We start from the raw sequence: 23,784 nt of genomic DNA on the forward strand, positions 1-23,784 counted from the left end.
AAGTAGGGCGTTAAGTTTTTGATGATTGTTATTCATTTACTGTTTGGTAATAGTGGTTAATAACATTTTTTATTATATTTTTCCACAGATTCAACTGCAGATCTTTTTTTAATTTGAAAAATGCCAACGAAAAATCGTATTAGAAAGGCTAGAAAACGTCAAAGACAGCAGGATGATGTTTTATTGCAGCAGTCCTCTTCCCCAAATACTTATCAAAACACCAAGAAAGCTCCGGGTAAGAGCACAAAATCATTCTTAAAAAATATTTTTAGTAAAAAAAGTATTTTTCGCAAAAATGTTTCAGTTCAGAAAAAGAAGAGTAATTTAAATGGAAAGGAAAGACCCATCAAAAATGTTATTGGTAGAGGAAGAGATAACTCTGTGCATGATAGTAGAAGGAAACAACAGTTTAGGGACATTCGAAAACGAATGTTTCGTAACAGGATAATAGTTAATTTATTAAAAAATATTAAAAAATGCCAACAGAAAGCGGCATTTTATAAGAAGAAGAAAAATGTAGAGAAAATTATTGATCATGCTTTTGAAATTAAGCGAAAGTTGTTTATTTTGGTAATCAATAGAATTAGGAAACTAAGCAAGGTAATTTCTGATTTCAAAACAAACAGTAGATGGAAGAGAGTAGTAAATCGTAGTAACTTTTGTGAAGTTTTTTCTGGAGAATGGATGCATAGTTCAAGTTCTGAGGCATTTTTTAATGAGGAGAGTTATTTTCAGGATAATGATTTGATGTTTGCAGTTGACACTAGTGGTCGAGCTTATGAAGTGAAGGATGGTTGTCCAGTTGAAAAAGAAAAACTTGTGACAACAGAGACAGAAGAGGTGCTAAGTGATGAGGTTTTAGGAAGACGTCCTAAGGGTCCTGTGTACATTTGGAAGTGTAGTTCTATTTGCAGTGTGCGACAGGTTTCCATCAATTTGCTTTGTGATTTTATACGGACATTTAATAAGAAAAGTTTGAAGCAGAAAATGAAGTTGTTGCAAGATTTAGATCCTTGCAGAGTGAGACAAATGACAGGTTTGCGTGGTCATTCACTGGCTTGTCTTTCCAGGAGAGTATGCCAGAGTGTTTTTCATCATTTCAGGATGCTAGCAGTGCATCATATTAAAGTGAGAAAATTAGTGAGAATGTTGTATTATGCTAAGAGTCCAGCAATTATGCTTAAACAATTATGTGCTGCTCTTTTGCATGGTTCTGAAATAGATGTGAAGAATATTTGTGAGGAAATTGAGTTTTGTTACTTTGGTAGTAGAGATGAGAATGTTCAAATTGACCCAGAAGTAGAGGGTTATGTTGAAGATAATGTACAGGTTTCCAGTACAGATAATTTTCAGAAGGAAATTGCCACGTTTCAGATGAAATCAAGTGATAGGCCTAATTTCACTTGTGTATGTTGTCGACGCACTTATTATAAGAATCAGACTAAGGTAGTGGATTTATATGCAAAAAGTGAAAGGGAAAATTATAGTGAATGGAAGGATTTTGCCACATACTTGATGGTAGAAAATTATTTTGATTTAGGATCGGATCAACGTGTGTGTACTTATTGTTGTAATAAATTAAACCAAAACCAGATGCCTGCTAGGGCAGTTTATAATAATCTGGAATTGGTTGAGATTCCTTCTGAATTGAAGGATTTAAATACTTATGAATCTATTTTGATTCAAAGTATCCATCCCTTTCAGGCTATTGTAAGAATGGAGCCAAAGACAGGGAAGTTGCCTCCAGCAGATTTACAGAGAGGATTAAAGGGAAGAGTTGTTTATTTGCCTCTAGATTTGAACAAAAACATTAACACAATTGGAATAGAAAAAGTGGAAGAGGAACCTCTGGTTATCTTGGTTAATGGGGTTCCGACAAAGAATAAGAAAATCTGGCAAGATTTAGTGGATGTTAGGAAAGTCAAAAAGGCAACAGTGTATTTGAAGAAAAATAATAAGTACTATAAGAATGTATATGTTGCAGAAGAGGAAGTAAGTGATGAAGAGGATAGCGATTTGTGTGCTGGCCAAATTGAGAAAGTAGAGGCCTCTAAAAGTGAAGAAATATATGAACATTATAGTGTTCATCCTTTGCATTCCAAGGAAGTCATGGGGAATGCTATTGAGTTGTTTTAAATGAAACAAGCCAAAGGGAGTCCCATTAGTGTTTGGGAGGAAAGTTTGGAAGCTCGGTGTTTCCCACAGCTATTTCCCACAGGTCGAGGAGGAAGATATGATGAGCGACCTCATCAAATTCCTGCGTCTGAATACCGGACTTTACGATTGTATGCAGAAGATGCTAGGTTTCGTCAATGCATTCCCTATTTGTTTCATCTCCTGTTTGAAAGCGATCTGTCTGGACTGTCATATGCAGTGAACCACATTTTAAAAAGTGGTATACAGATGCGAAATATCTCGGCAAGGGACTTTATGCATAAAGTCAATGTCCAAGACAGTATTTTGGATTCTCACTTAATTAATCTCATGGCGTGTCAGCGTGGTACTAATGAGTACTGGTACCGTCGTCATGGTGATTTAAAATGTATGCTGAGGAACTTAGGAACTCCGACATGGTTCCTCACTCTGAGCTGTGCCGAGTATGGCTGGGAAGACTTACTTGAATTTCTACGAGAGGCAAATGGAAATATTGAAAACATTGAATTCAAGACACCTGGAGAACTGTGTTCTTTGGATCCAGTGAATGTATGCAGGTACTTCAATCATAGATTTGAAGCTATGATGTCTTTCATCACAAATAAGAAGAATCCACCTCTTGGAGAGGTGTTGGATTTCTTCTGGAGAAAGGAGTACCAAGCAAGAGGTGCTCCTCATATACATATGTTGTTGTGGATCAAGGATGCACCTAAATTTGGAACAGATCCGGATGACTTAGTGATGTATTTAATAGAACAGTATTCTACGTGTGCTGTTCCAAACGCAACGGAGAAGAAAAGCCTAAGAGAACAAGTTCTACGTTTCCAAAGCCATCGTTGTGGAAAGTACTGTCGTCGTAAATTCAGAAACAAGGACAAGTTCTACACCAAATGTCGTTTCAACTTTCCACGACCGGTGATTTCTAAAGGAAAAGTGAACAGTTTGATGTCTTCACTGCGACATAATGTGACGAGGAAATCACCCAAAAATACATACAATTTGAAAAGGAACGAAGAGTCCAAGTACATCAACGACTACAACCCAGTGATTTTGTCCATGTGGAATGCTAACATGGATATACAGTTTGTGGGTGACAACTGTATGGCTGTGGCTCGGTATGTGACATCTTACATCACCAAAAAAGAAAAGACAGAACTGAAGGATATGTGGGAGGACATTTCCCATGAAAAGAGCCTCAGCAAGAAGTTGTACAGTTTCAGTCTGAAGATGTTGTCGCATCGAGAAATCGGAGCTTACGAATGTTCAGATCGATTGTCTTCAGCAAGTCTCTATGCCAAATCCAGGAGTATTGTTTGGGCGAGTCTTGGTCTTGCTGCAACGCAAAATCGGGTTCTAAAACCTGTCCGGGAAATTGAATATTTGGCAGAAAAGGAACCAAACAGTACCGACATTTTGAAGACCAACATGTTGGACACATATTATCCAAATCGAAGCAGTCACCTTGAGAATGTTTGTCTATATGAGGTTCTACAAAATTATATATTCAAAAGGAACATCAAAGAAGATATTGAGAAAGGAGTGTATGCTGTAATTGGAAGTGAGGGATGCTTGGTCAAGCAAAGAAAATGCCAATTAGTAAACCATCGAAAATTGAGTGGCGAATCTTCAGAAAAAAAGGAGTTTTTCTATTTAGCACTTTTGCAACTTTTCAAGCCTTGGCGTGCAGAAGAGGAACTGCTTGGAGATTTTCTCTGTTACGAAGACTCTTTCACTGCTGCTAAGGATAGCATAGAATGTCCTGCTTTTCCGAAATATCAAGAAATGCTAACTTTGGAAATTGAGCAGGAAGCAACGATTGCAGCCGAGATTGCCAGAGACAGTTCTCAGGACAGTCAGAGTTCTGTTTCATTGAGTCAAGATCCACTTGGAGGACCTATTATCGAAAATGAAGCTGCCACTGCTATGAATGAAGTGGAAAGAGCCATGGCACATGCTCAGGAGGATTCAGTTAAGTTAGAAGACTTGGAAAAACAACTCAACGTTGAGCAGAGGTAAATATATGATGAAGTTACCAAGCAGATTGAGCATGGATTAAGTCATGAGAAGAAAGAGTGCTCATGTACATCGTTGAAGCCTGTCCTACTGTATGTGAGTGGAGAAGCGGGAACTGGAAAAAGTTTCCTCATTAAAGCAATTTCATGCTATCTGCAGGAAAGGACTGAGTCATCGCTGTCTTGTGTTGTCACCGCTCCTACTGGACTTGCAGCACATAACATTAAAGGTATTACTTTGCATCGTCTACTGATGCTGCCGGTGGAGCATGACAACAAATTACAATATCACAAGTTATCTGGGGATGCTTGCTGTGAAGTTTCAAGAGTCTTGAGGAAAATGAAACTACTTATCATTGACGAAGTAAGCATGGTTTCCAATGTCATGCTTGTCTTTGTGCATTTGAGAATGCAAGAAGTACTTAAAACTGAATATGATGTGTTATTTGGTGGCAAACACATCATTGTTTTCGGAGATCTTCTGCAGCTGACACCAGTAAAAGGAGAACCTGTGTTCAAAATACTCACGCATGAAGATACCAGGAAGTGCCTAGGGAGCATTGGGAACGTCAATATATGGTTAAACTTCAATTATGCTGAACTGCATGAAAATATGCGTCAGGCAAAAGATGAAGATTACAAGAATATTCTACAAGATATTAGAATTGGAAAAGTGTCCGAGCATGGAAAAGAAGCTTTAAATGCACGATTACTTTCAAATTTATATCCCGAACAAGAGATTGTGGCTGAGAATATTTTTCAGAAAATTACAGAGAAGAAATCCGGAATATGTTTGATGCCAACTCTTGCAGAATGTGCCATCTTCAACAACAAAATGTTGAATTTAGAAAAGCAAGAGATTGTGAAACTTGAAGCTATTGACAAAATAGAGCACATGGGATCAACAATTATTTTGTCAGAAAATTTGAAATCAAAATTGGATTCATTAGAGAAGACTATATCTAAAACAGCGGGTTTTGAAAAGACTTTGAATGTGTGTTTAAATTGCCGAATCATTTTGAGAAGAAATTTACATGTTGAAAGAGGTCTGGTAAATGGATCAATGGGTAATGTTGTTGATTTTGAGAAGTACAGAAATAGAGATGGAATAGAATTTTTAAATATTAAATTTGATGGCATTGAGTAAGTACAGCTAATTGGTCGTTGTTCTGCTAGGTTTTTGCTTGTTAAAGACTTATATGTTCGCCGTAAACAGTTTCCTGTTTGCTTGGCATATGCGGTAACAATTCATAAATCGCAAGGTTTAAGTGTAGACAGTGCATTGGTGAATATTGGCAGTTCTGTGTTCAAGGAGGGTATGGCATATGTGGCATTGTCACGAGTTAGAAGTTTATCAGGATTGTACTTGATTGACTGTGATGTCACAAACATTTGTGCGGATCTAGATTGTGTTAAGGAATACAATAGGTTAAGAAGAGAGTATGCGCCACATTTGCCTCAATATCCTTTGTTTGAGAAACGTGTGGTAGGCCGGAAACGTAGAAATATCAGTAATAGTAGGGAGGTTGTTGCAAAAAGACTAAAAGTCAATGAACCGAAAATTGTTAGCAGAAAGAAAGTGGATTCTGTTGAAGATGTTGTCGGTTTTCAATTTGAAAACAGTTCTGGTGTCAACTGCTATGCAAATGTAGTGGTTAATGTTCTCTTTTCACTAGAGAGTTTAAAAGAACAGATTCTGTTGAATTCAGAACAAATTTTATGCTGTTTGTTGAATTCTGTTTTCGAGAAAAGTAGCACTGATCGAACAAAAGTAGAAAGTGTGTCTGAAGTTCGTTATCTGTTAGATGAATGTTCAGGTCAAACAGACTTCTCTGAAAATAATCAGCAAGATTGTCAGGAGTTTTTAATGTATATGCTTGATGTATTGCATGATGAGGGTGTAGATGTAGATCACCTGTTTGGGCTTTCTTATCAATGGCAGCATGACTGCGAGAATTGTAGGGTATCAAGTACTACTAGTGTAGACTCAGAAAGATTTATATATTTAACTTTGCCAGACAGTAAATCAGTCTCCTTTAATAAGCTAGTAAATGCAGCGGATCACAACATGGAGTGTAGCCAATGTAAATCTGAAATGATGTCAACATTATTTATACGTAGATATGGACAGTATGTCATTTTAATGATCCAACGATGTAGGTCTGATGGATCAAAATTGTCAACTTTAATAAAAAAATTTGTGGCTTCTCAGCTTTCAATATCAGGAAGGACTTTTGTAACTGTAGCAATTATCTATCATGATGGTCCTTCAACAACATCAGGACATTATACAGCTTATTTAAAGTCTCGAAACGGCTGGTCATTCTGCAATGATTCCGTTGTAACTTTCAAAAAAAAATTGCCGTTTGACCTTAAAAATTCTTACCTGGTGTTTTTAAAACCAAAATTTTAATGAAAGAATCTCGGGATTTCCTGTGAAGAATTGCAAAAGGTTCATGAAGTAGAGGGAATGTAAGTCTGCAATGCTGTCTAGATTATTGGTCCAAAACTTTTAATTATAATGTCAATTTAAAAATCCAACTATATAAACCTAATGCAAGTAAGTCTGCTTCATAGTAAGCAGTATCAGTGTCATAGGAAAAGGAGAACATGAGTGACAAAGAAGGGTAAGATATTAGTAGTCCAGGATTGTGAAAATAATCTTAAATGTATTCTTTTTGAAAGTTGCGAAAATAGAAAATGTCGGGATTTGATTGGAAGAATTACAAGAGTTGCGAATCGCGGCAACATGATTTGGCCTAGTGGAAACATGTGATAGAATGAGAGAAGTCTTTTCTTCTATGTAACATATTTTTCGAATCGATGGAGGTTTTCTTTCAGAAAGTGGCGGGCTGAAAATATTTATAGCACAACAGAGTGGCGCTGTTCATAGGAGATCCTTCGACGTCATTGAAAGTAAGTTAATTTTAAGGAGTTTTGAAATCAGATTTCTTAGGTTGTATGGGTTTTTTAAACACAGTCATTTTGATTGTGTTTTTTTTTCCCCGCTGTTACATGATGAATACCTTCAAGTCACTGATTTAAGTGAAATTTGATACATTCTGAGAACAGCAAAAATAAACCATATAACATGTATAATTAATGTTCTTCTGTTTGTACTTATGATATACATTTAGAAATGTGAGGTAGATATGGAGAAACTGAGTCTTCTGTAAGTGTCAATTTTAATGCTTACAGTGCTGTACTTCTGGGTACTGTTTTTTTTAATAAAATGAATAGGCCTCACCTCAAAGAAAGCTCTTGAAAGCACACATCTCATTTGCATCCTGAAACAATCATTTAAAATATTAGACACAATTTTATGATGGCTTTACATCTTTTTTGCGCTGCTATTGCATCACTATTGTGAGACATCAGCAGTGCAAAAGAAGTACCATGTTCCAAAATAGGTCTCAGTTCATCAGCATGAAGATACTGTTTGTTTAAAATATATATCTTTAGGATTGTGTAGGGGACGTAGAGAAGCAGAGGCTTCTGTAAATGTCAAAGTTGTTGAAAAAGTGTTTCTTCTTCAACCTTTTCCCTTTTCTTTTCTAATTTTTAATTACATGTTGTAATATTTTTGGAAATGTTTGTTCTCTCTTTTACAGATTGAAAGTATGAAAAAATATTTAAAAAAGGTAACAAGAATTATAAGGTAAATGTTTTCTACTCTTTTTACCCGCAATGCACTGCTGATGATGTCACTGACCATGTCATGAATGATGTAATAAGAGGACATGATTTACTTCATTGGTAGGCCTTCACATGCTTTATCTGCTCTGTATTCTTCAACAAGTGTAAAATTGATCTGTAACCCTGAGTAGGTCTCACCTTAAACAAACCTCAGGAGACATCACACCTTATCGTCCTCCTGAATTAATAAATAGATCTATTAAACAGTATCTCTGGTTTACTCCCTATAGCTGTCTTTCTTTTTACATTACTCTCTGTTTACTTCCCTTATACTAACTCTTCTTTTTTTTTTAAAAATATTTTTTTGGTTCGCTTCAAGTTCGCGAACCGGGCTGCGAACTGGAAAACGAACCAAAAGAAATAGAGCTTGCCAGAATGCTAAACATTCTAGCAATTTTATTTGAAAGGGGAGGTAGTTCTGAAAAGAACTTTTTTTTAATGTTTTTGTTGTTTTTTTTTTTTCTGAACATTTTTTGTTTTTTTTGTATTTTTAGAACAGTTTTATGTTTTTTTTTGTGTTTTTCATGGAGGGGAAACAACAAAAAAACAGGCATTGAAAAGGGCTCAACAGGAGCAAAGAAAAAATTACTGCTTGGGTGGGTTAGGGCAGTTATGGTTATCAAACACCAAGTTGATTAAGTTTACGCTCATGTTGCCACATGAGAGCATAGCACCACAATGTATGCACGTAAACTTCATGTGCTTGAAGTTTGGCTGTATGTTTGGCACAGTTTCCTGTGCCTCTCTTGCAGTCAAAGATATATTTGAAGTTGATCTGGCCACAGGAGTTGTCGGGGGATTATCTTGCAGGTCCCTTAACTCTGCCCGGCTGTAATTTAATGGATGCCACCTGACCATATGGCGATGCATAGTATAGTTGCCCATACTATACTTTTTCTCTGTGCCTCGAGATAATCTGTATTTGCAAATTAGGCAGGTGGCATATTTGGCATTAACCTTCTTCTCCCCTCGAGGAATTGAGAAAAACTGCCATATAAAACTTGTTTTTCTTCGGGAAACACGGGGCAACTCCTGAATAAATTCAGGTTCATCAGTGTCCTCTTCTTCTAAGTCGTCCTCTTCCTCCTCTCTGTTGGAGATGAATTGTGATGGTGGTCCTCTCTTGTCATGAGGAGGTTGAGGTGGTGGTGGGGGTCCACCAGCTGAAGCAAAGATAGAAGCCATTGCAATCAAAATGGAAAATGATCTTTCTCTCACCAAGATGAAAGTCAGAGTGAGGAAAGAAGAAGGGGTTTACATGATTTGGGAAAAGCAAAAGTTCTGAACCAATGAAAAGTGTTATTTTTAGGTCACATGACCTAGTCATACATCATTTGGAAACCAAAAGTGAAATGAACCAATGAAAAGTTTGATAAACAAGTCACATGACTTGTTCCGCTTACGTTACGCGGTGCGCGCCGCGTCCCGCATCGTTTCCGGTTCGCGGTCCGGAGCACTTTCGGGAGCGCTAAAGCGGCGCGTCATAAGACGCATTACGCGACAATGATACGTCGCGCTTCCGCGACGCGTCACAGTTCCGCTAACGTAACGTTTACCGGTTCGCGTACTAGATCGCGGCATCAAGATGAGCTAACGGAAAGCTTCCCGGTTCGCTTACCGGAAGCGAAGAAAAAAAATATTTCAATGAAAATGATCAATAAATATCTAAAATATATTTTGGGTTTTAAAGAAGAATACATTTTACAGCTACAGATGTTAGCTTTTAAAAAACCAATGAAATTCACAGAAAAAACCATAGGTTATAGTCCATATATAGTTAGGAATTTGCATTTACAAAACCTTGAAAATTCAATGAAAAAACCATTGGTTTTAGGCCATATATAGTTAGGGATTTGCATTTACAAAACCTTATTTTACTCGCATAAAACCATTGAAATTCCATATATAGTTAGATACGCTAACTATATATCACGCACCCGCAATCCACTGCTGATGATGTCACATATTACATCATTCATGATATGGTTAGTGACATCACTGATGACATCACTGATGACATCTCAAATGACATCACTGATGATATCACTGATGACATCTCATTTGACATTACTGATCACATCACTGATGATATCATTCATGTGATAATACGATGAACCTCTTCAGACTCTAATATAACCTTAGATACAATCAGTGTAAAGAGACACTCACAGACTGTCACTCATCCATGGAGTTACTCACACACCTAGTCAGTCATGCAAAGAATCAATCACACCTCCATTTCCTCAACTATACAGTTATACACACCTTACTTATTCAAACATATACTAACACATATTTTCTCTCTTATACAATCCCTGATACAAGTTCACAATGATCAATACAGCCACTCACACATTCACTGGCTCTTATGCACAGTTATTTATATATATCAACTCTCACATGTACTGTGTTTTACATATGTACTTACTTTGACATGTAGCACTGAGATATCCATTCACTCACCAATACACTCATGCACACAGTCAACCGCCCATACAGCTGTTTCCACATGCACTTTTGAACCCATACATCTAGTGAATCAACTACTCACACATCCATGCACAAAGTCCTACACCTCCCAACCACCCACACACACACTCAATCTCCCATACAAATACTTGGGCAACCAATCAATAACCCATACAGTTATTCATATAGCTACTGATCAACACATGCAGCAGTTTGTAGAACAACAGATATAATGATGCACAAATTAAGATAGTTTAGTCACTAACCCATTTAATCATTCTCTCATACAGTCAGTCATGCACCTACTAAATCCTTCATCCAGACATTTATACATCCATTCATTCTTCAATATGTAAGACACATTTTAACTTTACAGAAACATACAGTCACTGGATGTTGTTATCAGTGATGTCATCAGTGATGTCATTTGAGATGTCATCAGTGATGTCATCAGTGATGTCACTAACCATGTCATGAATGATGTAATATGTGACATCATCAGCAGTGGATTGCGGGTGCGTGATATATAGTTAGCGTATCTAACTATATATGGAATTTCAATGGTTTTATGCGAGTAAAATAAGGTTTTGTAAATGCAAATCCCTAACTATATATGGCCTAAAACCAATGGTTTTTTCATTGAATTTTCAAGGTTTTGTAAATGCAAATTCCTAACTATATATGGACTATAACCTATGGTTTTTTCTGTGAATATATATATATATATATATATATATATTTTATAAAAAAGAAAAAATTTAAATAAAAACCCATGAACCTAAGAAATGGGGAAGGGTGGGTGGGACAAACAAATCTGCGCCACACCGCTCCTTTCTGCCGATGACGTCACACCCTCACGCTCTCCAACAACCCACTAAGCCCTCCCCTTACCTAAACCTGCCCTATTGCGCTGCGTGGATCGTTACACCGCACAAACTATCACAGGGGGACACCGATTCGTGCCAAGTCCCCCTGGGACCCATCGCGCAATAAGAACACTCCACACTTGTCTCTTTATTAGCATAAAAGGTCACTTTTATTTTAAGACAGTCAAAAACAGAAATCCAAATCTTTACATGTTATTATTACGGAACAAACCTTTGAATATTTTCCAACACATTTCCCCTACTGATTTTAAACCACAAATTCCTCAACAATTCATCAATTGCAAAAAAAAACATAATGTAAAATTCCAAACCAATGTTTTTTCTCATCAATCTTTTTCCCATTTGCCATTTTTCCACCTAACCTCCCCCCACCCCCAGAGGGAAAGGATAAATCCGCTCTAGACTCTCCTATCCCCCCCAAACAAACGCCCCCCAGGAAAACCAGAGAGTTTTCCTGCCGCCCCCAAAAAAGTGTGCAAAAATTAACATTTAATTGACCTTCTTAGTACACCATAGATCAACACCCCAGAAACCTGCCAACAAGTCACGTAACTCCATAAGGTATTATGCCTGTCCCAACTGAGACAGATGCACTCCATCCATTCGGAACAAATGAAGCTCTTTACCTGAAATATGTTCATGTGCCAAGATGGTGATACTCATTGCCGTGCAATATATTTTCATGGCTCTATTGAGCTTTCTGCAAGCTTTCTCCACTGCTGAATGCGTAGGAGCCCCCCTCCATTGCTTTTGGTAAATAAATTCTGTCCATACCACAGCGGTACCTAACCAATTGTCTTTAATCACAGCTAAATCAAGTTTCATCTGTTTTATCAGCGAAAGACCTAATAGCTCAACCAGATCATTCTCGCCTAAATGTATTATTAAGAGATCTGGAAAACCCCACTCATTTGACAATTTGGACAATAAAGGAAAAAGATCTCTCTACTTCATCCCTCCAAACCCTTTCCACAATACTTCATGGTCTTTACTGTGTAACCCTAAAGCTCTTCCACAAATTTGTTGTTCCGCAAATACAGCCGACCATTTTACAAAAGAATGACCTACAATCCAGGTTCTCTTTTTTCTTGGAAATGATAAAAGCCGACCTAAAATAAAAAACAAAAATTAACCAACATATTGACAAATTGAAATGCAGTCAATGGCGAACATATCTATAACAACAATCAGATTTCCAGCGACCAATTTGCTGTATCTCCTCCCTCCCCAAACCCAATCTGGACGCCTCTGTAGCAGCACTAATTCTAAAAGAATGAGTCCCGTATAGCAATGGATTCTCCCCCGCCAAAGATAACACTTTCCTCAAAATTGCTAACAACTGGAAACAGGTAATACTATCCCCATTAGCGTGACAGAAAAATAACCCCGGGACGAAACGAAAGAGACTTTAAAAAGGAATCCCATTCAACCAAAGGACAACACCCCACCACTCCACTCCCACCTAACTGAATCCAGGTCCCTTTCCCCTTTTGATCTGTTTTTGACTGTCGTAACCAAATCATTAAAACCACACCATTCAAAACTTTACGTTAGAATACCCGACTGATTCCTTAAACCAAGTAATTCTGAAACCCGAAAACCACAGAAAAACAGCCATATCATACACAGCCTAAACCTAACCACCTCCCACTCATTATAGCAACAACTAGGCAACAACAGTAACAACCGTTGCAGAAGAGCAAAAGTAATTGGTTCCCTCAACGGTGATGAATGAAGTTTACTTCTGCTGAAACAAAACCCTGCATAACAAAACCTGCGTAACAAAACCCCCACCTGTAATTCTATCTCCAAAAACAACTGGCTGTAAAAAGGAAATTCCGGAAAGTTTGCCTGAAATAGTCGTGTGTGACAAACCTTCGTCCATCAAATACAGCACATAACGTAACATGAACTCCTCATTACCAACTGCTGCACCAGCCTGATCCTGTGAGGAAGCATAAGGTAAAAATTTGTGACACGCCTGACGGTAACTGCGTCTTGTTGACCGAGCAATGGATTGTTCCACCAAATCAGCAATCCTCACTCCCCCAGGGCCCAGATGTCTGAAGGAATCTCCATCTTGCAGCTATCCGCCCTTGGCGCCAAAGAACAAAATGTCTGCCAATTACAACGAGACAGAGCATCCGCTATTGAGTTATTTACTCCTGGTATGTGCTTTGCTTTAAAGACAATGTTCAATTTAAGAGTGTGCAACATAAAAGAACGCAACAAATGCAAAACCTGCACATCTCTAGCTCTCTGCCAGTTGACTAGGTTCACCCAGACATGTTGTCATTGTGAAAAAGGACGCAGCAATCCCTGAATTCCTCACCCCACACCTGTAAAGCCACCAGAAGAGGAAAGAACTCCAGGAAGGCAATACTACGGCCTTGATGTAACCAGTGATTCGGCCAACGTTCAGCACACCAACACCCCTCCCAAAGGAGCCCAAAGCCTTGAGCCCCAGTAGCATCGGAACAAAATTGCACCTGCCAAACAGTGTCATCTTCTAAAAAATTGATGGAGACACCATTAAAATCCTCTAAAAAACCCTGCCAAATTACCAGGTCATCTTTCAAAGCTTTAGTCAATCTTATTCGATGGTGTGGAAGTGAAGCTCCTGACATAGCAAACCCAAGCCTTCTGCAGAACGTTCTATCTGCTCTCACAACTCTACAGGCAAAGTTTAAATATCCCAGCAGACGCTGTACCTGCCTAAGCTCGATCTTCTTTTTGCTGAGCACTTCACGCACCTTCACTTTATCTACTGGCAAGCGAGCCATCATCACTACCGTGTCAATCTCGATGCCCAGGAATGTCAATGTGGTAGTTGGGCCCTCAGTTTCATCTGGAGCCAATGGCACCCCGAATTCCTTTGCCATCGCCTGGAAACACTCCAACACTTTGCTACATTGATCACCATTTTCCTGGCCAATAAACAAAAAATCATCTAAATAATGGCAAACAGATGCATGACCAGATTTCTTCACCAAACACCATTGTAAAAACGTACTGAATGTTTCGAAAAGAGCACAAGAGATGGAACAACCCATGAGTAAAACTCAATCAACATAGAAAGCATCTTCAAAGAACATCCCAAGCAGTTCAAAATCCAAGGGGTGGATGGGCAGTAATCGAAAAGCAGCCTGTACATCACATTTGGCCAGCTCCGCACCAGTACCCGCCAAACAAACTAAATGCAATGCATCATCCACTGAGGCATAAGTGACAGCCGCATCCTCTGGAGCAATGAAGTCATTTACTGACTGACCCTCCGGCCAGGACAAATGATGGATGAGACGAAACTCACCCTTTACTTGCTTCGGAATCACCCCTAAAGGAGAGACCATCAAGTTGGGTAGAAGACACTGAGGAAAAGGACCTGATTTTCTGCCCAATTGCACTTCTTTAGTCAATTTCAAACGTACCACCTGGGGTAAATCCTTTGCCGATTTCAAGTTGTCAGTCCAACGCTGCAAACGAGGGCCTTGATAACCAATGCGAAAACCTACTGAAAAACCCCAAAACAACTTAGAGGCTGCTTCCGAATCTGTGTATTCTTCAAGACACTCTAGCATAGCCTGTAATTTAACCAGGGTAGAAGCCTTTTGGGACAAAAGGTGAAACGTCCCTCTGCCTCTCTGTCCCCTCCCATGGTCCCCCAAGTGCTGGTTCGGAAAGCACTGTGATAGTGGATGCCTACCCCCACATTGGGAACACTCATGCTTGAATTTGCAGAATTGTCTGATACAGGAACCGAGGTTAAAGTTCCAACAAGCTCCTGTTGCAGGCACCTGTGCCCTGCCCACCCCACCCGCCGCCATTGGAGTGGGACGCGGTAGAAAGGGCCGATAAGTTATAGGGAGGCTACTTGCTGTATGTATTTCATCGATGCACAGACATCCATTGCCGCCAAAGCTCTTGGTCTACTTCCCCCCAAGGTTTGTCATTGTAAAGGCTTACCCTGGCCCTAAACTCATCATTGTAGTTAAGCCAGGCATATCCACCCACCTGCAAGTGCGCTCTCCTAATAATGTCAATATATTTAAACAGTGCCACCGCCCGTTCAGGATGCCTCTCACAGTACACGCTAGCGTAAATGAGAAAGGCAGCCGTCCAGTTCTCGATGTTCTTAGGGACCCTAGGACGGCGGGACAGTTCCAACTCTTCCTCCTTCGAGCCTTCTTTGCCTGCAGATCTCTATGCAATAATCTAAAGACATCCACAAATTTGTGGTTCCAAATCTTTTGTCTAGTCTTGTCAGAGAGAGGTGTGCCCAAGGGCATAGCCAAACCCATATAAGGCAGTTTTGTTCGACCAGGACCTTGAGCCACACTCTGTTGTTTACCAACTACATTCAGAATCGGGCTTGGACTACCTACCATCACAACAGTGTTTTGTGGCACTACACCTGACTTTAGCGGTACCTGAGATAAATTTTCTGAAACAATTGGAACGTTTGTACTCCCCCCAGCTCCCACCCCGTGAACGACAACATTGCAGCTCGTCAAAGGCCGCGTCCACGCAGCCCACCAATCATTCTTACCTGACGGTAGCTACGTAGCCCTTTGTTGAAATTCATGAAGGTCATCACGCCTATGATGTCTGCCATGCCGCCTGCGATCTTTTGAGAAATCCGCTCCAGATCTCTGTAAAAGACTAGCAGACGTGAAATGACCCCTCCCCCCCATTCTCAACTCCTGACTGACCAAGACAGGAGCCGCTTCTTGAGACACAGTTTCCACATTAATATCAACATTTTCTTTATCATACCCATAATCTGCATCACTTTGGCACAAATTAAAATTGCAATCCGCATCACTTGTACCTGGCATTTTGCCATCACCAATACTCCCATCATAATTCTCCCAAGAGGTCACAGATCCCTGTTGGGAAAACCCGGCCGTTGCCCCAAAATCTGCCAGAGATCCGCCACGAATGGTACAAAAGGGGGTGGTGATGGACGGAGCATCTGAATCAATCAAACACTCACACCCAGTCAAAAAATCTGGGTTTAATCCATCACCGTTCTTTAGCCCACTCTGCCACCCCAGTTCAGACATGGCTATATGCAAATCAGTCTGACCCTGTGCCTCATGGGAACAGTCCAGCCCGAACTGCCAAGCCATGTCTTCCCATGCTTGCTTGAATCCAGTGGCCACGGGCATATTTTGACTTACCAGAAGCCGCCCTCTGCTTCGCCCTATGCGCAAAAGACACCTTAGAAACAGAACAAACCCCAGTGTCCGCAAACAATTTCTTGCTGCTCCAGCCAGAAACCGCCAAAAACTTACCTGGCACCACCTCTGTGCCATCCCCAGATTCTTCGTTGGTGGGCATGCCCGAATGTTCGACCCACACCCATTGCCCGCAGCGCGGACCAAATGAAGAGTCAAAGTCAACTTGCGGGTGGCCAAGCGGCTGCCTGGGTTCTGGAAAAACAGCTACAACATCTGTATCATAAGCAGTCTCCAAGGGCTGCCCATGACTGACTTCCTTCATAGCCCCTGGAACAGACCCCTGATCCAAAATAATCCTCTCCTCCGTCATATCGCCGGAAAAAAGACCAGGCAGCATTGCAAACCACCTGCGAGTGCTCAATTGAAGACCTTGGTTGAGGAGGGCCTCTAGCCTTGGGAGTCAGGACCGCCTGACATATGGGAACCCCCTGCTGACTCTCTGTGCCACTCAGAGAAAATGGGTCTGCCTGAGGAAACATAGAGTCCACTGGACTGTCTCCTTGCCTTTCCTCTTCTTCATGACTATCTGCTGAATAGTCCACTAAAGACATGCCTTGACCTTCTTTCACCACATTTGGGGCTATGTAAATGTTGGCAGGCGCATTTGCAAAAGAATAAACTTGTTTGGGAAGTATTCCCGAAAAAGCAGCTTATTTGTGTAATAATAAAACACCTGTAGACCCACTGGCCCTCATATCCCCAACATGAGCCCCACTGAAGTCTTTGCCCACTTGCAAAACAATGGCCTGTGTGAAATGTAGGGATCTAGCTCTGCCTCTTTCCCCTTTAGCACTAGCCTTCCTGCCACTACGAGGCGCTACAGTGCCTGGGTGGTTCTGTACCAAGTCCGGGGCAGAGGCAGACCGAAATTGTACCCTCTTCCCCCTCGCGCTCCGCACCACAGAACGAGCTCTCCTCAGCAGCAGGGGCAAACTAGGGGCTGAAAAGTCAATGAGGGCACCACGAGCAGCTGCTGGCATACATGCCGCTATCGCCTGACTCACCCCTCTTGCTGCTACACACCTCAGACGTTTGCCGCATCACCGCATTTGAGTGAAGCTCCTGGGCATAGCAGGTCACTCCTTCCTGCCTCCATAAGAGCCCACACAGCGTCCCTCACAACGGTGTCGTCCGTCATTTCAAAGTGAAGCTCCACACCAACTCCGAGCAGACTACACGCCAGGAGAAATGCAGAAAACGCCTCAGCTGACAGAAAAAATTACGCGCACCTCCACAAACAAATCTTCGCCACACCGCTCCTTTCTGCTGATGATGTCACACCCTCGCGCTCTCCACCAACCCACTAAGCCCTCCCCTTACCTGAACATGCCCTATTGCGCTGCGTGGACTGTTCCACCGTGCGAACTATCCCAGGGGGACACCGGCTCGTGCTACGTCCCCCATGGACCCATTTGTTGCCCAACCTTGGCTCCAACGCACGGAAGTACTTTACCCAGAGCACCTGGAGGGGCTTGAAAGGCAGCACGGTGGTCCCGCGACACGGGAGACTGCTCCTGTGGAACCTGTATTTTGTTGCCCAGCCCTCGGCCCCAATGCACGGAAGCACTTTACCCAGAGCCCCTGGAGGGGCTTGCAAGGCAGCGCTGCAGTCCTGCGACGCAGGACGCTCACGGGCTCGGCATGAGCGAAGACCGGGCGTCTTAGCCCATCATAGACTGACAGAGGCTGGGCTGGGCCACAGCTCTGTCACCTACGTATCAAGGTATTGTGACTTGGAGATAACCTTGATAAAGAAGTAATACGGAAAGAAACTTTGTAGTCATTTTTTTATTGACCCTGAACCAAGCTCGATTCTTGCTCTGATGGTACTCCATTCTAAGGGAGCTTCCAAAGGGCTAAAAGATTTCTGAGAAGTACTGACTATAGCTACCTCTATCTTCCCATCTGCTTTTGTAAGTTTTTGGCATTATATTTTGATTTCTGTGATTTTTATGTGATAAACACAGTATGGGGAAAAGAAAAATGATGAGCATTCAGAACAAAAAGTTAGCTAAATCAGGGGAACATTCCCGCCAGTCCCCACTTAATTATCTCACTGGAGCTGTAGGTGCCATAGAACGGCAGATCACTACGGTCGAAGAGGCTCTAAAACCTGGGGCGGATGAGAGTGTTACAGTGAAATCTAGTTCCAATCTATTTGAGGCACAGAGAAGCACATCGGGTACAAATGGCTGTGTGGTTAACATTTTCGACCACCTGTCAGGCAGCGAGCAGGAGTACGATGTGCAACAGCAACCACGAAATTGGCACCCCAGGAATACGGATAATTGCCCTAGTACTTCCGAGGATCCGGGCCCTTCAACTGAGAGGCACTCCCATAAAACCTTCAAAAGGGCCCCCAAAAGGACAAAGTCCACACCAGCTAATAAATCCGAAAACTGGGAAAAATGAATGAATGAAAATTGCACTTGTATAGCGCTAAACTACCCGGAGGCCTCGTAGCGCTTGTGACTGAATTTGCTTAATGCAGGCTCAGGGCAGGTCAGCAGAATTTGACATACAAGTGTGTTTTCAAGGCTTTCCTGAAGGACAGGTGGTTACTGTTGCCTCGAAGGGATAGAGGGAGGGTGTTCCAGAGTTTGGCCGCAGTATGGGAAAAAGAGCGGCCTCCCCATCGAGCTTTCCTGACCCTGGCAGAAGTGGCCAGCCGGAGGGTGCAGGAACGGAGGGAACGGGACGGGACATAGGGAGTAGTCAAGGGATGCAGAATGGCGGGACCTGTGCGATGAAAGGCTTTGTGTAGGATACACATAGCCTTAAATTGTACTCTTGCCACTATAGGGAGCCAGTGAAGCTCCCTTAGGGCATTCCTCGCTGACTGCCAGCGAGGGAGGTTATATAGTAGGCGGGCCGCACTATTTTGTGTGACTTGGAGCTTCTGGGTGGCAAAGGTCGGAGCTCCCATGTAGAGGGCATTCCCGTAATCCAGGCGGGAGAGTATGAGGGCCTGGACTAGGATCCTCCTTGCCTGGAATGGGAGCAGAGGGAGCACCATCCGCAACATCCTCATAAGCCCAAAGCAGGTCGCGGCGGTCTTTGTGGCTTGGACTGAAAAGTCCAAAGCTTATTCGAACCAGATCCCGAGGCTTTTTATTTGGGACTTGGGGACGGGGGGCAGGCCCAAACATGGTGGCCAGATGGATGCAAGAACAGAGGGAGAAGGATTGCCCAATAGGATGACGTCTGTCTTCTCCCCGTTAAGTTTTAGGCAGGAAGATTGCATCCATCTGGCAACAGCCTCCAGACAGGGGCCTAAGGTGTGGGACGATCCCTCAGAGTGGTCTAGAGAGACCACCAGTTGGGTATCGTCCGCGTAGGTGACAATACGCACACCGAAGGGATGGACTATCCTGTCTAGGGGTTCCATGTAGGCATTAAACAGGGTAGGGCTCAGGGAGGAGCCCTGAGGGACCCCACACCTGAGTGCATGTTTAGGAGACACCACCTCGCCCTCAAAGACCTGGAAGAAACGGTCAGCCAGGAAGGATGTCAGCCATTCCAGGGCCGCGCCCGACACGCCCATGTCCGCCAGTCGTTGTAATAGCGTGACATGGTTCACCGTGTCGAACGCGGCGCTGAGATCTAAAAGGATGATGTTGACTTTTCCGCACCGGTCCAACACAGCTCTTGCCTCTTCCGTCACCGCTAAGAGAGCGGTTTCAGTCCCATGCAGAGGACGGAACCCTGTCTGAGAGGCCTGCAGAAGACTATTAGACTCCAAATAGTTCATCAAGGTGTTATTTACGTGCCTCTCAAGCAGTTTGCTCAGCCAGGGGAGTAAGGAGATGGGACGGTAGTTCGCCAAGTTGTTCTGGTCGAGGTTGGGCTTCTTCAACAGAGCCCTCACCATCGCGCACTTCCATGGAGGTGGTACGGATTTAGAGGTGATGGATGTGTTGAGAACGTCCAATATCATTAATTGGCTCTAATATGCGCACACAGAGTGAGGTGGGAAACTTAAAAGTAAAATTGGATGTTCTGGATACATTTTTCAGAGAAAGTCTATGCAGTTTGACAACCAGAATAGGCACTATGGAGGCAACCTTAGCCAAATGTTTGGACATACATCAGCCACCAGTACCTGACAGAATGCGTTTGCCTGTTCACACAATTAATGATGACCACGAAAATAATAATTGCACTAGCTGTGATTAATCCCACATTTATTCCACCATCAGTAAATACCAATTGAGCGATCATGAATCAGGGGACACAACACACCACATATTTAGATTTACCGCCAGCTGTTACACCATATGTAGTGGTGTTAGTTAACGTCCCCACATTAGCAGAGGAGATGGTAAAATCCTGGGAGAACTTAAGGAACAAGTCCTTACAGTGGCTTGGTTCCAGGTCGGGTCTAACTGAGAAATTATTTGACTAGTTTAAGATGGCAAGGAGAGTGGGATGGCTAGGCAGAGGGCCAAAAAACCTCCAAGGGGACTGTGTCGTGTTGTCATTCAAAACCCCAAATCTAGTGAGATTGATACTGAGTAGAATTGGAGATAATTCCATGGGCGGCTCACATATTAGTGTTGTTTCTTTAAGATATTTCTATCAACCTCCACATAGGAATCCTTTCAAAATACTTTATTCGGTTTACAAGTTTGAAAACCATAAAAGTTGACACTTCATTCTTAAAAATATAAAAACCACAAATATACATATCAAAAACATATTACACAAATTCCCATTACATACAAAAAGAACGTCATTAGTTTTATAAGAGAGAGGAGAGATATTCAAAGGCACAACTTAATCGATGGTTGGAAAAATACTTAATAGAATACATTAGCCACATTTTTTAGGGGTCCATACTATTTCTGTACCTAAAGCAAGATTTCAAAAAAGCAACCACAAATGGTATACATTCTGGCTTTAACAGTTGCATAAAATGGAGAGCGGGGTGAACCTGCTTAATTTTTAACTGTTTTAAAAATGACTTTTAAAAAAACCTCAGAGGGGCATCATAGAAACTACAAAAGAACATAAAATGCAGCAAATCCTGAGGAGACAAATTGTCGCAGCCACAAGGTGCTAACACTTGTCCTTTGACACCCTCTCGGGACAGCCAGTAAAAGATGGAAATAATCCAGCCAGAACCTAGTTAATAAAAACAGTTTGTGAGCCGAAAAAGGCCACAACAGGTATGGCTCCATATCTGGGGTAGAATTAAGCATTAAATATTTACGGACACTGTTTTTCTACAATTCCATTTCATCTCGGTTTAATTTTTTACGCATAATAAAAGATTGCTTCACAGAGACCACGTCTATTCTGGTGATGCAATCAGGTCTTAAAAAGAGGTCCGGACGGCCCAACTCTCAAAAACTGCCCTTTAGGTATTTCAACCAAGGTATCCGGATCATATGATCCAGGCTCAAGATTTCTTTCAATAACTCTTGGGTTAGGCCGAGATCTTCATTCAGCCAGCAGTTCAGCCAAAAAAGTAATGGGCGCATAGCCAGGATATCACTAATAAAAGTTAAACCGGTCTCTTCGTGGCTTACTAAATTTGGAAAACAGAATTGAATCACCATCTGAAAACCATCCTCTTTAAAAAAGCTAAACCATCCTCAAAACAACCAAATTAAGCTAAAGGTAAATTAAAAGGCAAAATGTATACAGTCATTAATTAACCTCTTTTAAATCATCAAACAGTGAAAACTCCCAAAAAAGGAACACAAAACTAACATTTTCTTTTTTAGATTTGAAACAGATTAAGAAAACCAAAGAACATCAAAGTGAAAAAAATCAAGAAAGTTCGTCTAAGTCACAAGACACATTGAAATAAGGTAAGAGAACAGTATTGCAAGTACATTAAATATTTTGACAAGTCCAGTGTGGCGAAAAAATTAGAAAATAAGTGGATAATGCAGCAGTAAAAATTTGAAATGTAAATCAACAGGAATAAAGCAATAAGGAAAATGCACAATAATGCAGCAGAAAAACGTACTATTCTAATTTCAATAAAGTGTTGCTGTTCAATAAGTCTAGATATAATAAAAACTATTCTAACTCTAAAGTGGTTATGTTGAAAAAAACTGGTGAAAAGTGCATTTGAGTGTCAAAAATCATAAAAACCATACAGTTACAATTTTGTTTCAAAAACATGACAAACAAATTTTTTAACAAAGAAATATATATGACTTTAAATTCTATTTCCAAACACAGATACCTTTTAACAAAAACCATCTTCTAAAAAAAAGCCCAAAGACATCAGAAGACCATCTTCTTCAAATTAAGAAAGCAACTAGAAATCATCAATTTTTTTGAAATTTGGTAAAAACTAATGAAAAGTGAACAAAGAAATCAATTAGCCACCATTAAATCCTCTTAGACATAGCACTCGAAAAAGTAAAGGACACAAAACTAATATTTTCTGTTTTATATTGTAAACAGGTCAACATATTAAAGAATGAACATTGCAAAAAGGACGACCAACAAACAACATATTCTGAAAGAGCCATCCAAACAAATATAAAGGTAAACAAAAGAAACACTTTTAAATACTATCACATACTATTACTAATAAAATTACTATTCAAACTCCAGGGAGGTGTAGAAATAGGGTAAGTGTTGGATAGTGTAGAGGTTAAAATTACTATTCTAACTCGAGGAAGGTGTAGAAGTAAGGTAAGTGTTACATAGTGTAGAGGTAAAAAATACTATTCTAACACCAGGGAGGTGTTGAAGTAAGGTAAGTGTTGGATAGTGTAGTGGATATAATTATTATTCTAACTCCAGGGAGGAGTAGCAGTAGGGTAAGTGTTGGATAGTTTAGGGGTTAAAATTACTATTCTAACTCCAGGGAGGTGTATCAGTAGGGAAAGTGTTGGATAGTGTAACGGTTAAAATTACTACTCTAACTCCAGGGAGGTGTAGCAGTAGGGTAAGTGCTGGATAGTGTAGGGATACAAATTGCTATTCTAACTCCATGGAGGTGTTGAAGTAGGGTTAGTGATGGATAGTGTAGGGGTTAAAATTACTATTCTAACTCCAGGGAGGTGTAGCAGTAGGGAAAGTATTGTATAGTGTAGGGGTTAAGCATGGGCGGAAAATCCGTTCCGCTCGCGGATTTTGCGGATTTTCGGTAAATTCGCAATCCGCGAGATTCGCGAATTTCCCGCAAAATCCGCAAATCCGCGAGCAGCGGATTTTATGGCTTGCTCGCACTGTTCGCATGAGTTCGCGGCTTCCCAGTTCAGAGTTGCAGAAATACGATCTTAGCAAAACTGAAACTACTTACCAGGTTCAAAATTTCAAGCTCATCATTAGTAGCCATTTCCTGTAGTGCTTCCTGAG

At 41.2% G+C, this 23,784-nt stretch overlaps 1 protein-coding gene across 1 annotated transcript in view; it reads left to right on the forward strand.

The window, feature by feature from the left end:
- Nucleotides 1–12,067, forward strand: part of LOC147727827 (uncharacterized) — an 84,354-nt gene extending 72,287 nt beyond the window's left edge. The window contains exon 3 of the mRNA XM_086963695.1: nt 12,056–12,067. Coding sequence (XP_086819821.1) covers nt 12,056–12,067 — 12 coding nt within the window. The remainder of the gene's footprint in view (nt 1–12,055) is intronic.
- The last annotated feature ends 11,717 nt before the right edge of the window (nt 12,068–23,784 follow it).

Source organism: Lissotriton vulgaris, chromosome 3_1 (genome assembly GCF_964263255.1).
Source record: "Lissotriton vulgaris chromosome 3_1, aLisVul1.2, whole genome shotgun sequence".
NCBI lineage: Eukaryota > Metazoa > Chordata > Amphibia > Caudata > Salamandridae > Lissotriton > Lissotriton vulgaris.